The following is a 15,925-nucleotide window of genomic DNA, read 5'->3' on the forward strand; positions in this document are numbered from 1 at the left end:
GTCTGCCAGCATCAAAGGCTGTCTCCCAAGGGTCCAAAAGGGTGTCACCCCAGCTGTCAATGCGCCCATCAACAGCTACCGTCCACAACAGGAAATAGTGAGCGGGTCATCCGATTCGCCAGCACAGCAGTTGTCTGGCGGCAGATCTCCTGTTCTCCCGTTTCGAAGTCAATATTTCCCTTGTTTCGGCTTCTTTCGATTCCGTATTTTCTTTTGCGTCTTGCTTTGCTGGCGAGTTCATTTGCGACAAAATTTCTCCCAAACACCCCAGGCTTCGGCCGCATGTAGCCATCCTACATGTACGTGTCCCCGGTCGGCTTTGTTCGCCATGCGTTGCGCGTGCTGTTCCCGCTCGCCCTAGCATCGACCGTCTACCTCTACCTCTACCCCATCTTCCTCGGCTGTGCGTTTCCCCTGCCGGCAGATCAGACAGCCTCGGTGGCCTTCCGGTCGACGATACGACAGCATGCGAATGGTGGCAGCCCGGCAGCAGATGGCATCGCACCGCTTAGGCTGCTCGCCCTAGGCGATCCGCAGCTCGAGGGCGACACGTCCATTCCAAATGCGCATCGCGAGTCGTCGTTTCCACACATCAAGAGCATGATTGCGCAGTTTTCGGAACCCTGGTCGTTGAGGGAACGGTCAAAGCGGGCGACGCATGAACTGGTAGATTTCTACTTCGAGGATATACCCGATACGCTCGAGTCGATACGGAAGCGCATAGATCTGTTCGGAAATGATTTTTATTTGGCACATATATACAGGACCTTGCGGTGGTGGACTAAGCCCTCGCATGTGACAGTGCTGGGCGATCTGCTGGGTAGTCAATGGATTGACGACGAGGAATTCGAGAAGCGCAGCTGGAGATACTGGAATCGCGCATTTGCGGGCGGTGAGCGCGTGCCGGACGAAGTGGCTGCATACCCTTCCGAACAGTACGATCTCGCCGGCTACGTTGGACCATTGGGTAAAGACGCGGCATTATGGGAGAAGAGAATCATCAACATCGCGGGAAACCACGATGTCGGCTATGCGGGTGATTTGACGGTGGAACGACTCGAGCGATTCGAGCGCGTGTACGGCAAGGCAGCTTACGAGCTGCGCTTTGAGCTGCCCATTACAAACGCGACAACGAACGCAACCTTGTTCGACGCTGATCAAAACCCCGAGTCCGTACGGCTTGTGCCGGAGCTGCGCATCGTCGTCATCAACGACATGAACCTTGATACCCCGGCCTGCACCCCCGAGCTGCAGGACAAGACGTATGCCTTCGTCAACGACCTCATCAACACAGCCACGGCCGTCGAGTTCAAGGGTCACTTTACGCTTGCACTGACGCACATCCCCCTCCACAAGCCCGAAGGCATCTGCGTAGACGCGCCCTTCTTCGACTTCCACCCTTCCGACCAAGGCGGCGGCGTCAAAGAGCAGTTCATGCTCTCAGCCGATGCATCCAAAGGCTTCCTCGAGGGCCTATTCGGACTCAACGGCGATTCCAACGCTCCTGGAAACGGCATGGGTCGCCATGGCGTCATTCTCAACGGCCACGACCATGAAGGCTGTGACACATGGCACTATATCAACCAGACCGTTGACATGCCTCCCGACCAGCGCAAATGGGAGGTCATGCGCTGGGGACAGGCTAAGAACGACAAGGTGCCGGGGAAACCGGGTCTGCCTGGGTTGAGGGAAATTACGGTTCGCAGCATGATGGGCGGGTTTGGCGGCAACGCTGGCTTGTTTAGTGCCTGGTTTGACGAGGAGGAGTGGGAGTGGAGGTACGAGTACACCACTTGTGCGTTGGGCAAGCAGACATGGTGGTGGGCGGTACATATCATTGATCTGATCGCCATCATCGCGGTTCTCATCTACGGCGGTCTGAAGGCGGCATCTGCCGCGGGCGTGGATGTCGAGAAGTGGCCATCGTGCATTGCTTCCAAGTTTTCCCGTGCTCCTGTGTTGTCAACGAGCAATGGACATGTTCCGGGGACTAAATCGGACATCAGGGTTGAAAAGAAGCCTGTTGTATATGTGGGCAATGGAAACGCCAAGAGGGGATAGGCTGGTTCTTGGGGTTTGGCTGGTTACTTGATACAAATGCATGACCGGAGCATGAAAAATGGAACTAGACCTGGGATTGTTTTGAGTCATCATTTGCATGGATACATAATCTTGATAACTCATTTTTCTCGAACTTAGGCCGGGGGAGATAGGCTTGTTAAAGTGCATGTTCGGCATGGGTGTATGGTCGTTGGTATAGGACCCGGAGCATCAATGATTATCCCTAAAGCATGGTCCAATTTGGTCTCTTACCATAAGCTACAAGTGCTACCCAAGTGTGACGGTAATGTAGAGTGACAGCTTGGCTGTAACTAGACTACGGCTTCCTCCTTGGTTCTGACGGTGGACTGACCATACCCTCGTCTTCATGAACATATGTCAATAATTGACAGCTAGGGTAATACCCTCCCAACGTGGTGGGGTTCACCGTTGGGATCCATCTCCCGGTAGTCCACATGTTGATCCACGGGAAGGAAAAGTATGTCCCAGGCTTGGATTTTGTAGACCTGCATTACGATTCGTTCCTATACGGCCCGCCTGTTAATAGAATCAGACTTATTAAATCATCCCTATCCCAGCCCAACTAAACCTTGATGATGGTACATGTTGGTAAGAGAATTTTTGGGTGTGCTGCTGGCAAGAGACAAGCACTTGTGGTTATGTGTCCAGGTGAAAATCAACCCAGCTAAGTCCTTGAGCTCTTCACCTTGTGATAGCGCCAGGTATATTTAATTCTGCCATCTGTCGATGTACATTAGTATTTTGATTTTAATTCTTTTCTCTTTCTTTTTATCTTTTTTCTCTTCTCAATTATTTAGCTTGGTCAGTACTAATTAATTTGTCTGTGAGAAATTGTTCGACATGTACTTGGTAAGCGGCGAACCATCATAGTTCACAGTTATATGTTCTGGGGCGCACCTTTGCCGAGCCATATGAGCTTGATACGGCATCCGAAGCGTCTTTTAAAATAGCGAGGAAATGGCTCGAGCGATATGTTAAAGAAACTGAAGGAGCCCTTCGCCTGCAAGGTAAAGCCGCCAGTGGGTTTCCGACGATTTCGAGAGTCCCGGCGGGGTTTAAGGTGCCAAAGTTCCTGAGCTGATGACACAAATAAAAAAATAAAAAAATAAAACAAAAAAAACTGCATGACTCGTTGAAGTATTCTTGGCAAACATATACAGCTAGTTTTTACATTTGGTTGAGACGACAGATGATGTGTACTAGTACGTCACTTTGAGCTATTGCTGCGGCGATATGAGCTATCGAACAAGTCCCCTCTGGTTCACGACTACACCGACGCTCCCCGATTGCATGGAGTGTGTTAGGCACGACAAGTGTCCACCCCATCTGCGCGATAACATTTGGGTTGCTCAGGATTTAGGAATCTAGGTTAGTACATTTGGATGACGCCTTGTGCATTTTGAAGGCCTGCAACAACGGGACGAATCTACAACGGGTCCGTCATCACCTCGCAGCTTCAGCAGCCTCTTCAACCAGCGGCGCGTGCTTCAATACCAATTCCGACACGCATCATGAGAGATTGGATAAGCGGCTTGTGCCCGGAGCACCCTGCACGATGGCCAGAGAAACAGCCTCTATTTCATGCCGGAGCAGCCCATCCCACCAAATATGTATGCGGGTGAAGTTGTAAGAGGGCACTTGGGCAGCCGTGCACGAGCGTTCAAGGAATATCTGCTTTCAAATTTATCCTTTATTATACTATCCCTTTCAACTCTCTTTCCCGCATGGGATAGCTTGGTAATACTCCATTGGTAGTGAAGTCCCGGAGTGTTTGAATGAAACTTATAGTGAGGTCAGGTGTTGCGAAAGGAATGGTGGGGAGATATCAAGCTAAACGATCGTTCTAGACTCAATACTTAACTTACTTGCTATCTTGATATACCACGAGGTCACGCCAGCAACGTGACACACCAACAGGAACATCTAAGAGCACTCCGTCAAGTGATATAGGGAAAACAGCCTCCCCCGTCAAGCTGTATTTGGCTTCATGGTCCTTCAAGACAGATATGTGTCAAGGTTATAGTGACGGGGCCAAACTTTCGCAATCAGCGTCAAAGGCCTCAACCGGCCCGTATGATCATGACTATTATCACCGGGGACGTCTGCGTTTACGGGCCCGGCTCTTGGCTCCAAGCTGCTACGAAGGAGAGTCAGACGCAGCCACTCTGGTATCATGCTGGATAAGTATAGAGATCGGCTTTGACGGCCTATATGCGACTTGCGAATAAGTCCTCCGGAACAGCTGAGGGTCATGGAACGAAGCATGTGTGCGTGGTAAGCGGCGAATGCTACAGCGATTGATCCGCTCTGAGAGAATCCAACAATATGGAACAGGCTAACCCAGTCCAAGCCAGTGGGGAACATCCGAGAACTAGCAGAATCTAAGTAGTGTAGAGGCGAGCATCGTATTTCAAGTCATTCGGTGCATCTGAGTAGCCTCTGCCGAAGAGATCTGTAAGAAAACCGTAAGCAAGTTCGATGCCTCTACTATAGTATATGTAGATCGCATATTACTTGATTACTGGGTGGTGGCCTTTGACTGAATGCACAGGCAGGAGGGCAAATACGAGACTCACCAAAAATCACGACTCTATAGCCGGTACTGACAAACTCCTTGGCCATATTGCCTAATGCTATGCACAGCGTGCCCAGGCCATATATAATCAATACTTTCTTTCCTTTTTCGGGCCCCATTCAAACACTTGAATTGTGCCATATGTAGTTTTGAACTGTATTCCTCCAGGAAAAGCGTCTGTCAGATATGGGGGCTCAGTAAGCCGCTGCCTTTCTTCGGCTTCAACACGAGCTTTTGCGAGTGTGATCGTACATTGTTGAGGCAAGGTGATATGGATTCGCGAGAGAAGGACTAACGATGACTGTCTGGTCTACTAAATACGACGCCCGTCACATTAATGTCGGACTCACCCTTGGCCTTTGTATCTACATCTTGGGATTGAGAAGAGAAGACGGTGGTTCACTGGCGTCAGCTCCTCGAGTACGGTGGTCCGGCTGTCGCAACTCACCAGGTCTGTCTGGGGTGAACTTTAATTGGTCTGGATCCTCTTAGGTATCGATGCACTGAAGTGGGAATTTCCCAGGATGTTTGAGCGGAAGCCCCCGCGGGTTCGGTAGCTGCTCACCCGCATACATACTAGCTCGACTAGACACATGCCTCAGTTGGAAATACCCGAACTGCACCACCCTCAGGACGGGAGGGGCTCCTCTCCGCAGTAGGCTTTTGAGACTGAGGTTGCCTATGTAGATAGGTATGAGCCCATTGTACGCTAACTAGAGTCTAAACACCATCGTTGTTACCTTTAGGGCCAAACGCCCCGGCACTTTCGTACGCTAACCCAGAAAAAGGGATGGCCAAACGGCCACAGACCAGCCTGCGTAGGGTCAATTCTATACTTCGAGTAGTAGAATACACGATTCCGGCTGCATCATATTTGGCCTTCCAAATAGCTTACAACTGTGTCGACAGACATGTTGCTACAGGTCATGTAGATCAGGTGTCCGTTTATTACGGCAGTCCCGTTACAAATGTTAAAAAGACCTACACTTACAATTAACTTCTACACGAAACCGAGACGTTAGCTGGGGCCCCAGGCAGGGAGGTGTTAAGAAGGGTGTGCTGCGTGACACGGGTGGGCACGCGGCAGGCTTGCACTTCTCCATTAGCTACATCTTCAACATCCACGGTCCAAGAGACGTATCCTTCGCAGCTTCCGATATCGGCTGGGTGGTCAAACACTCCTACATTCTCTATGCACCGTTGCTCGCTGGAGCGTCCACTGTGCTATATGAAGGCAAGCCAGTAGGAACCCCGGATGCCTCTGCGCTCTGGCGTGTGATCGATGGTAGGCACAAAGCAATCGAGGTAAGAGATGAATCATAGAACAAGACAAGGTTCTGGGTTGCGGGGCGAAGGTCTATTACCAAGAATTATCCAATGTATCTTTGCAGTAAATCCAACTGAAGAAGTATTTGCGACAATTGCTATATCAAAAGCACCATCGAAGTGAAACTCTCCCACCATGTACCATAAATGCGACAAGCGCGCAAGCTTAGAGCCTGATTGCCATATGCTTGGACGCTAGTGGCACTCCATGTCAACTCAGGCCATGCAAGTCAATACTATGGGAAGATGCCACGAATCCATCAGAGCTTTGTTGATGACGCCCAGCAAGGCCTGCAAGGAATCACCTGACAGGCCCCTACTGAGCCCTGCAATACCGCTATTTGTGACCGTACTGGCGTCGACGTCTTATATTCCGAGCGCTTGTCCCACGGAAACGAGCATTGAGCTGGTGAAATGAGAAAATGAAACGTCGGCATATCTATCACACACGGTTCGTGGTGTCACGAGGTGAGCAGACGACTTACCTGCCCATAACTTGTGCAACATGACCATGCTGGAGCCAACTGGGATGTCTTGGAGAATAAGTCGGTTCTATGCGACGATCAAGGGAGTAACACTGAACAGAGATGACCCGATAGCAAATACGATCTGATAGCCGATCCATTTGCCCGTGCTTGTGTCGGTTGTGAATGCCGTGAAGAGGTCCGAGCTGACAGATCCAAAGACGGTTCCGACGACCATCCAGATGTCAGCGTGGCCAAACTTGGAGATGAGTGCTCCGCCGCCAATAAGGGTGATGGCACTGGTGATGAGCCACGAAAGGGTTTACCCGGCCGAGATGAGCGGGGAAGCCCCCCCTCTGACTCCTTGAAATCATCTACAATCCTACGGTCAGTACACAGCCAACAGGCGGACGAGAAAGAGGTAGGAGAGAATTCTTACTCTACGGCTTTTGTACAAGAGATGGACCGCTGGGCAAAGATGCGCGAAGGCAGTAGCGCCTTCTCCCTCTGCCAAAACTGGATGACGAGAAATGCAACTCCAAGGACGGCAAAGACGGCCAGCAATGCAATGATGCGGCCGTCAGACCAGGGGTAGCTGACGCCTCCCCATTGCAATGCCGAGAGAAGGCAGACGATGGACGGCAACAACGCGGCTAGGCCGATGAGGTCAAGAGTTTTTATCAGGTCTGAAAAGGGGGTGAAGGACTCGAGGACTCGCCTGCACATTTTGGTGGAGAGACAGAGTATATGAAGGCGGCGTAGATGATGGCGCCAAGGGGCAGGTTTATGTAGAAAGTTCATCATTGCCAGGAGGCGCCCTGGGTGAGTGCTCCCCCTGTCAGAGCGCCGGCGGTGGCGGCAACTAAACGAGCCATCGAAATCAGGCTGAGGGAGAGGGCGCGCTTTTCGGGCGAAGCGAGAGAAGGAACAAGAGAGTAGGCGATGATGAGAAGACCGGAAGAGCCAAGGCCCGCGATGGCTCGGGCTGGGGAGTTGGGTGCGGCGCCACAAATGGCGGAGCCGGCAACGAAGACGAACATGGCTTCAGTGTAGATCCAGCGGAACGAGTAACGCGCTGTTGGCTTGCCAAAAACTAGCTGCGACATACAGAGAGCCACCAGGTAGATACTGCCGTAACAGCCGAAGTACTTGAGGGAATGGAACTCGTCCGTGATGCAAGGGATGGCTGTTGCTACAATGGTGCTATCCTATTCCAGCGTGAGCGGCGTGCGTTAGTAACTGGACTTTCGCATCTGCCGCAGACGTACCAGCGTGACGAGGAATATTCCCAGGCATAGGGTTGCGAGAGCCAGCCAGAATTTGATGCCGGATGCATATTCCGGTACAGGCGTCAATGCGTGTCGTTCCAAGTCTCGCGTTGGTGCAGCATCTTGTTTGTCGCGCGTGTGTCTGTCCGCTGTTCCTGTGTGGGATCGCATCTCAATGTCACTTTCATTTCTCTTCATCTTGAATGATTACTCTGTTAAGAAAGAAATCAGAACATGGATGGTTAGAAGGAGATGGCACAGACAAGAAATGGGACGGGTTGACTGTAAGAAGCGGTACGGGACATCCCAAGGTAGACATGTCACCTGCAATGATCTGAGTGCAAGCTGGCGCAGGCAGCAGCTCGTCAGGGTACGGCTGTTGGGCAGCTGAGTATTTCCTCATAAGTACACCCAAGTGTCTTATTCCATGATTTGTATATATGTCTACTTGATTTTACTTGTGATTGGATTGGATTGATTTCAGGAGTTCCAACGGTCCTGCTAGGGAGTTTACTTGGGAATCCATGGTTGTTTTCAAAGGCTACAGTTGAATCCGCGCCCGGATGTTTCCTAGAAAGTAAACAGCCACATCTTGCCCCTCAACCCGAGGCTCGGTACTTGGCCGCAGAGCGCACATTCTGGGAAATATCTGATTTTGATTGGCGGCGATGACCTTACAGGGCGCCGTCCGTTACCAACTCGCAACGTACGGAGGCGATCCGTTATGATTGTTGACAGCACGCACTGAAGTGCAAGCCCCCCCGGGAATTTAGTTACTATTTAGTATTTAGTATTTAGCAATGATCATGGCACCATTTGTACTTATGTGAATAGTACTGGGAGACTTGTATCTGTAGTGTCCCAACGCAAGTATATTTGATGTCGAGAATAGAGCATTGGTGCCAGTGTCTACAGCTGAAAATCCAAAACTACCACATTCTTCCGCTCACCGGTTCTATCAACATTGGCACGGGTTAACACGGATAGTACATTGTCTCTATCGAGTCTCAGAATGTCAACAAGAGGTTCGGTCGGCGGAAACCCATCCTGTCTCCATACGAGCTCGTACTCGGAGTATCTGGTGGCTTTCGTCGCCTTCAAGATGGACAGAGTTGTGCTTTTGTGATGAGGAAGCACGAGGTAAAGGTCATCGTCTCGGCTGATGGCGAGGCGACCACGCTTTCCACCGTAAACACCTTCGACATGTGGGAGCGCGTGCTGTGTCCAATCAGCTGAATGATGTCAGTCATATCGGGACAGAATCGGATTTTATCGCCCAAACAAAAAGGAGAGAAATACCTTTCGGTGATCGATAATAGTGCTTCCACCTTTGTTCGCCACTCATCTTGTCCCTATTGAGAACATGCACTCCTCCCTCATGATCAACTGCCTGTGACTCCTGGTTTGACAACCCCGACCCTCTCGGGATCTCAAAAGCGACAATGCCGGGGGACGCAGGCGTCACGCTCTCACCTTTCGACAGGTCGGCTATATGAAGACCAGCCCCGTTCCGCCATGTCCGACCCTCATCGTCCGAGTACGCGAAGCAGATATTGTAATTGTTTTCGCCAGAATTGGGGCCCGCCTGTGCCTTGTGCTTCGTATCTTTCGGGTCATCCCAACCTTCGTACCAGACGAAACCCCGATATACCCATGTGACGTACAGGCGTGAGTTCCTATAGTCAATACCATGAATATAGGGATTATTATTGATACCCGCTAGATTGGTCCCAAGAAGCTGATACTTCCCCGTTGCCGATTTGTAAACGCAGAGATGATCATCCCCGAGCCCCGCCTTACCCGTACGAAACGAGAACCAAAGGTCAGAGGATAGGGGTCCGAAACGAGGGTACGTGACGTACCCAAACAACGCCTTCTCGCCCTGCAGTCCCGGAAGGAAATCCAGAGTTGGCGAGAAGCACTTCGCCTCCCATGTGAAGTCTTCCGGGTGCTGCGCGATCTTCAGCCGGGAGTAGCGGAATCGCAGTCTGGCTTTGATTAACCACCAGGTGCTCCTGTTTGTAGATGACAAGAACATGAAACATACACATCACAGTGATGGTCGAACGAAAGATGGATCGTTCCGTCTCCGGGACAAATGCCGAGCTTTCGCAACTCTCAGTCTCTCGCACCCAGACTAGGACCGTTTCATCCGTGCAGTGTTACCTGAACCGTATTGTGCCCATCGTCCATGGTCTGCGCATAATCGTCAAACACCAGCGTTTCCCATTTTCCTAGGGGCAGCTTCCGCCGGGAGAGATGCACGTAGAGCGGCTCGTCGTCTGCGCTTGGGAGGGGGCTATAAAAACAGGCGTACTGCCAGCCGTTAAATGATTGGATGGCGTCCTGCTGGAAGGCATTGCCGTTGAGAAAGCATTTCCGATGCGTTGGGTCAGGCCCGAGGACCGATATGGAGGGGTCTGGAAGCATCTTTTGTGCGACGTGGGGTTATGAAATGGGATTTTTGAGCACGTCAGATGTTTATTGTGCACCTGGCTGGATTGAGGGGTGGATATGTTGCGACAATATTAAATATAGATTAAGCAGTGCAGACGAGCGCAAACTAGGCTTTATCGTGACTGTTATTGGGGGAGGGGGGTTTTGAATATATTCGACAGGTAGGTAATCGTCCTTGGCCCAGGACCTGCAAATATTGACGAATCCGCCAGGTTTCTAATGGTTCGGAATTTAAGGAGAAATGACCCTTGCGTCGTTGATTATCGAATGTAACGTGCGCAGGGGGGCGATATCCCACCAGCGGGGTCTTACTATTTAGTGCAACCTGTGAACCCGCCGTGACAGACACAGCAATAGTCGAGATGTACATTCCGGTCTGATGCGAGTTGCGTTCGTTGCAGGCAAAGATGAATATGCGTGTTTCTTTTCAGAGACGAACACCTCCATGATGCCCATGATGCCCATGATGCCGGTAAATCTCACGGGCCGCTCCAAACCGAGGAAGTCGTGGTGGGGGTAGAATTGCCGCTGTATAATTACGACCCAAGCACTTGTAGTTACAATCTCCCCCGCAACTTTGATACGATAGCTACCTAGGTGGGACTCAGGTGCCGGCGCGTTGGCCACATCGCTTCATCGTTATCACTGCCATTGTACCATTGAGGTAGCTTTGGACGCTGTCAGGCCTGCTTCGGCCTCTATTTTGACATGATATTGTTCCAGTTCGCTTGAAAACGGATAGCTTCGTGCTGACCTGTGCTTGGCCACTTACAGGTCGCGACATTCGGAAGCCAATATTGCTGGCATGATACCAACGTGTGGGCTCTAGACGACACTTGGTTCCCAGCACTGCTTCCTTCTATTTCAACTTTCCTCCACTCAAATGTTACATGAGCTTATCGCCGTTTTGAAAACCCTTGGGTGTCCGACATCACTTGCCGCCACCAAGCCACCAACTTTCCACCTGGATCTCCAGTTTCAGCAAGCTACAGGCCGTTGACTGACAACCCTGTCACAAGGTTATTACCCCAACAACTCTCCAACTTTTGAATTCAAGCGCCCGTATGGGAACCCATAAAAGACCCACAAAACACACATCCCCGCATTAGCCTAAAGGTATCCCCATATCCGCGCAGGTGTGGGCAATCTAATGTCGTGATCACACGCCAACTGGTTGGATTCAGAAGCCACAATGGCCTGGGCGACGTGGTCTAGAAAGACAGAACCCTTCTTGGATGGCTTTTCATATCGGGCCTGTTTTCCAGAATCTCGCCTGCGTGGCTGCATGATCATCGTGGTTCGTGGCCAATAGCCTAATCATCATCTGGCGTACGGATTCATCGAACAACTAGGCCATCCAGGATCCATGCAGACGACTTGTTTGCACCTCGTCAACATAACAAGACAGGGTCCTGAGTCACAGCCCAGAATAGGTGCATTCTGCAAGCGATTGCCCCTGATGTGCTGGATTGCAATCGAATCCATCTGTAATGTCGGGCTATCTCTTACAAAACTCGCAAGACCCATTCTTGCCGAATTGCTATCGCCTTCTGAATAACTTGCGTCAGCATTACCAACCACAACTCGCTAGAAAAATTCTGCTGTAAAAAAGACCCTTGGGGACGTTTCTCAGGGTCTAGGCGCCTGACCGCTGAGTCTTTTCATTTCTCCGCAAACCCATGCCGGGTTACTGCTATATCAGCCAGCTCCCATGTCCGTTACCCATGGGGAAGCGAAGGGCTACAGGGAGGTGGACCGTGGATCGCCATCCTTGACTCGGGAACGACAAGCTAACGGCTCGCGGCGGCGAGGTACATATCTAGCAATTTGTATGGTGGATTAACACACGCTTTCTATTTTCCACCGTTCCCGACGATCCATTCTACAAATTAGTGTGCCATCCATGTCGCTACCACTGACGGTGGAGCTCCTTTCCGCACCAAGATCACGGTCTTGTAATCGGATGCAGCACGACTGCGACCTTTCTGCGCGTCCCCTTCGAATTCATTCATAAAACGCACATGACCGTGACCGGTGTCTTGTTACACTTTTTCTTCTTCATTCCGACCGCTCCTCTGAGTCGATCCAACGAAAGCAACAGGACGATTGGTATTGCGGGCAAGAGTCGAGACAAGCATAGCAACAGAAGCACCAGCATCTGTTGTCGCCAAGATGGTCGCTTTCACGGATAGAATACTGGGCCGAATCGTCCACAATGAGGCCATGAAAAGTGACCCCAAGGAGATCTACAACTGGCGCGTCCTTCTCCTGGCCTGTTCGGTGAGTTTACCATGACTGCATTCGCTGGTTTTGATGCGATGACGACTAATTCTGAGAAATGCAGGCATGCTTCGGTGCCATGTCCTTCGGGTGGGACAGCAGTGTCATCGGTGGTGTCATCAACTTGGACCCCTTCATCCAGTACGTCGGTTTCCCTCGCATGCTCATATTTGATAGCTTTGGACTAACCTGGTTGGCGTATTTAGTGACTACGGATTGGGAGACTCAAAGAGTGTGGCCACGGCTAACTTGCAAGGAAACATCGTGTCGGTCCTCCAGGCTGGTTGCTTCGTAGGCGCTCTTGCCGCCTTTGTTCTCACGGACAAATTTGGACGCAAGTGGTGTCTGGTTGGCGCTGCCGTCCTGACCCTGGTGGGTGTCATCATGCAAGCTGCTGGCTCTGGTCACCTCGAACCCATGTACATCGGCCGTTTCATTGCTGGTTAGTCTCTTTAATCATGTCTTCTTGACATACCCCCTTCCCCCACTCCCCCCCCCAAGATGGCACCTGCTAATGATCCCTTCTTGTCTAGGTCTTGGCGTGGGCTGCTCCAGTGTCGTCAACCCCATCTACATCTCTGAGAACGCACCCCGAGCTATTCGTGGTCTCTTGACTGGACTCTATCAACTATTCATCGTCACGGGTGGCATGATCGCCTTTTGGATCAACTACGCCGTTAGCATTCACATGAAGGGACAGACTATGTATATTTTCCCGCTTGCCATTCAAGGTCTTCCGGCGTTGCTCCTCTTTATCCTCATGATCTTCAGCAACGAGTCACCAAGATACTTGGCCAAGAGCGACCGATGGGAACAGGCCAAGAGTGTCCTGCAGCGGGTTCGACAGCTTCCATACTCCCACCCGTACCTCCAAGAAGAGATTCAAGAAATCGCCGACCAACTCGAGTTCGAGAGACGGCTCATCGGAGACGCCAGCCTTTTGAACCTCCTAAAGGAGATGTGGACCGTCCAATCGAACCGCAAGCGTGCTATTCTTAGTATAGTCCTCATGATCTGCCAGCAGATGACGGGTACCAACGCCATTAACACGTATGCACCCACCATCTTCAAGAACCTCGGCATCACCGGAACGTCGACCTCCCTCTTCAGCACCGGTGTTTACGGTATCGTCAAGACCGTTTCCTGCACCTGCTTCCTACTCTTTATGGCCGACTCTCTCGGTCGTCGGCGATCTCTCCTGGTGTCATCCGTTGGCCAAGCCGTCTGCATGTTCTACATCGGTCTGTACGTCCGCATTGCCCCACCCGTAGAGGGCAACCCTGTTCCTCCTGCGGGTTATGTGGCCTTGGTCTGCATCTTCATCTTCGCCGCATTCTTCCAATTCGGTTGGGGACCAGCCTGCTGGATCTACGTTTCCGAGATTCCCACCGCTCGCCTTCGACCCTTGAACGTCGCTTTGGCCGCCGCCACCCAGTGGCTCTTCAACTTTGTTGTCTCCCGCGCCGTCCCCAACATGATCGTCACGGTTGGTGCTCACGGGTACGGAACCTACCTCATATTCGGGAGCTTTTGTGTTTCCATGTTCTTCTTCGTCTGGTTCTTCATCCCCGAGACCAAGGGTAAGTCGTTATCGGCCCACATATGTCTAGTCATCCAATCCCAACTAACGACATCACAGGTATTTCTCTTGAGCACATGGATGAGCTCTTTGGCGTTAGTGAGGCTGAGAAAGCCGCCGTTCTTGATAGAGACGGCAAGGACAATTATATGGCTAATATTGAGATCGTTGAGCATACCGGTGCTCACAATGGCCACAATAAGGTCTAATTGCTCCGGGGTATATCTAGGGCTATATGAGGAAAAGCGCAAGGCCATGTATGTGCTATGGTGAGCTAGGGATATGATACCAACCACTTATACTTATCAATGCCATCTCAGATATCATTGATATGTATTTCAGTCACGAGTAGCTAGTTATAAGCTTATATTGGGACAGTCATTTCTCTCGCTTGGGTAACCTCGTCTGAATCTCCGTCGAATCCTGGTTGCACCAGGAGTCACTTCGCTTCGAATATGTTTTATTATGCATGTTTCATTATGCTTCATGAAATTAAATTTCAACATAGCTTTCGGGGGCCCCTTTACTATCTGGCTTTCTGCTTGGCCCACTCACTCACAATGGCCACAACCCACACCAGTATCCGCTCTATTTGACCACCTTCAAGGTCTCACTAGCCGGCAACTTAGCCGGCTTCTCAGGATGCGGCTGTGCCTCCTCGCCAAAGTTCAGATGGGCCTTGAGCGAGTAGTCTTCAGGAACATCGAGAAACTTCTTCAGCGCCGCCTCAACGGGGGGTATGGCATTCATGTGCTGTAGGTTGGCACCGAACCCCTCGAGCTCTAGAGCTGTCCAGATTAGGATCTGGTGGATGGCAGATGTGTGTTCGGACCACTGCGGTAACATGTGAGCGATTGACTTGTGCGTCTCGCTCGCTTCTTTGATGCTTTGGCCGTTTTCCCAGAAGACGACCTGTTTTGGTTCTTGTCAGCACGTGTCGATTCCTTGTCTGATTTAATTCACGTGGATGATCGCATAATCATAGCCGCGGAAACAATCCCATGTCAAAAGGTGAGCACATACCGAACCATAAGCATTCTTGAAACCCTGCAATCGGGGACCCATAGAATCCCAGACTCCTGGCCCCGCGCCACGGAGAATGGGCTCGGCTTGCTCAATGATAATGTCCCAGAACTGCTTGTGCTTCTCGCCGAGAACGAGGGTGATGCGGGTCGACTGGGTGTTATACGACGAAGGCGCAAACGAGAGAACCTCTTTGACGATGTCCTCGATGCGGCTGTCGGGCACGGGAGACGTGTCCTTGAGCGCGTACACGGAGCGGCGGTGTTTGGCTGCCGCGAGGAATTGGTCGGTGGAGATCAAGGAAGACATATTGGATTGCATGAAATCTATGTCTTTGAATGCTATGAGTATTTGGCGGTGGAGAAATCAGCCAATTAATTTGGGCGGTGTATAGATGCTTTACTGTTGAATTGCACGAATTGACAAGAGCTGCAAGCCAAGGGGAAGCTCGTGATCTTAAATATGTTGCTCCCTTCGCCTTAGCGACGATGACGTGATGTTTGCCTGCAACGTAGAATTGCTTATTACATTTACCTCAGTGGTGCTAGACCACTAGTGACTCTGTCTGTCAGCAAGTGCCCAACCAATTGTATACCTCGAGTGTAGGAACTGTCATCATTAGTGAGCATTGGTAACCGTGGTTCCACAAATCATGTATGAGGCGCTGCGCCTAATCTCACTCGAGAAGGTAGTTAACGAATAAAGCCAATAAATTCCGTAAGCTGTGTTGATAGAACTGCGGACCCTGAGGGCGATTGGGCTGGGTTATTATGGTATAGTTTTGCGTGTATACAGAGAACCTCCAACGTAATCAAAGCGGTTTAAGTGGTATACATTTATGGGCCGTTACTGATCTCTTCGGCGGCGGCAT

General features: G+C 51.1%; 6 protein-coding genes across 6 annotated transcripts; 2 read left to right on the plus strand and 4 right to left on the minus strand.

The window, feature by feature from the left end:
• Window positions 1-99: 99 nt before the first annotated feature.
• BCR38DRAFT_451892 (uncharacterized protein) lies at window positions 100-2,344 on the plus strand. Its single transcript, XM_040861493.1, has one exon. It carries the CDS (start codon window positions 298-300, stop codon window positions 2,059-2,061), a length of 1,764 nt encoding a protein of 587 aa, XP_040709879.1. The 5' UTR covers window positions 100-297; the 3' UTR covers window positions 2,062-2,344.
• A 1,733-nt stretch (window positions 2,345-4,077) lies between these two features.
• BCR38DRAFT_414781 (uncharacterized protein) lies at window positions 4,078-4,704 on the minus strand (the record flags this gene model as incomplete). Its single annotated transcript, XM_040858967.1, has 2 exons — window positions 4,078-4,463; window positions 4,659-4,704. 2 exons carry the CDS (start codon window positions 4,702-4,704, stop codon window positions 4,078-4,080), a joined length of 432 nt encoding a protein of 143 aa, XP_040709880.1.
• Window positions 4,705-6,199: 1,495 nt separating this feature from the next.
• On the minus strand, window positions 6,200-7,913 carry BCR38DRAFT_461882 (major facilitator superfamily domain-containing protein; the record flags this gene model as incomplete). Its single annotated transcript, XM_040862578.1, has 6 exons — window positions 6,200-6,348; window positions 6,469-6,535; window positions 6,590-6,746; window positions 6,887-7,160; window positions 7,316-7,655; window positions 7,716-7,913. 6 exons carry the CDS (start codon window positions 7,911-7,913, stop codon window positions 6,200-6,202), a joined length of 1,185 nt encoding a protein of 394 aa, XP_040709881.1.
• Window positions 7,914-8,554: 641 nt separating this feature from the next.
• Window positions 8,555-10,374, minus strand: BCR38DRAFT_451894 (uncharacterized protein). Its single transcript, XM_040861494.1, has 4 exons — window positions 9,882-10,374; window positions 9,763-9,821; window positions 9,015-9,703; window positions 8,555-8,947 (listed from the first exon to the last, which is right to left on the minus strand). Exons 1-4 carry the CDS (start codon window positions 10,143-10,145, stop codon window positions 8,625-8,627), a joined length of 1,335 nt encoding a protein of 444 aa, XP_040709882.1. The 5' UTR covers window positions 10,146-10,374; the 3' UTR covers window positions 8,555-8,624.
• Window positions 10,375-12,344: 1,970 nt separating this feature from the next.
• On the plus strand, window positions 12,345-14,240 carry BCR38DRAFT_356438 (general substrate transporter; the record flags this gene model as incomplete). The annotated part of the gene is made up of 5 exons (XM_040857024.1): window positions 12,345-12,452; window positions 12,517-12,593; window positions 12,659-12,894; window positions 12,986-14,032; window positions 14,092-14,240. 5 exons carry the CDS (start codon window positions 12,345-12,347, stop codon window positions 14,238-14,240), a joined length of 1,617 nt encoding a protein of 538 aa, XP_040709883.1.
• A 379-nt stretch (window positions 14,241-14,619) lies between these two features.
• On the minus strand, window positions 14,620-15,363 carry BCR38DRAFT_490940 (Nitroreductase-like protein; the record flags this gene model as incomplete). The annotated part of the gene is made up of 2 exons (XM_040864594.1): window positions 14,620-14,943; window positions 15,055-15,363. 2 exons carry the CDS (start codon window positions 15,361-15,363, stop codon window positions 14,620-14,622), a joined length of 633 nt encoding a protein of 210 aa, XP_040709884.1.
• Window positions 15,364-15,925: the final 562 nt, after the last annotated feature.

The sequence above is a fragment of the Pseudomassariella vexata genome (assembly GCF_002105095.1).
Source record: "Pseudomassariella vexata strain CBS 129021 chromosome Unknown BCR38scaffold_25, whole genome shotgun sequence".
In the NCBI taxonomy this organism is placed as follows: domain Eukaryota; kingdom Fungi; phylum Ascomycota; class Sordariomycetes; order Amphisphaeriales; family Pseudomassariaceae; genus Pseudomassariella; species Pseudomassariella vexata.

Excerpts from the sequence above, each read along its gene's own strand:
- BCR38DRAFT_451892 (XM_040861493.1), top strand. The coding sequence starts at position 298 with ATGTACGTGTCCCCGGTCGGCTTTGTTCGCCATGCGTTGCGCGTGCTG.
- BCR38DRAFT_451894 (XM_040861494.1), bottom strand. The coding sequence starts at position 10,145 with ATGCTTCCAGACCCCTCCATATCGGTCCTCGGGCCTGACCCAACGCAT. Across the intron at positions 9,704-9,762 it reads TTCGACCATCACTGTGATGT|ACTGCGATTCCGCTACTCCC; the intron begins GTATGTTTCATG and ends AATCAAAGCCAG. Across the intron at positions 8,948-9,014 it reads CTATTATCGATCACCGAAAG|CTGATTGGACACAGCACGCG; the intron begins GTATTTCTCTCC and ends GACATCATTCAG.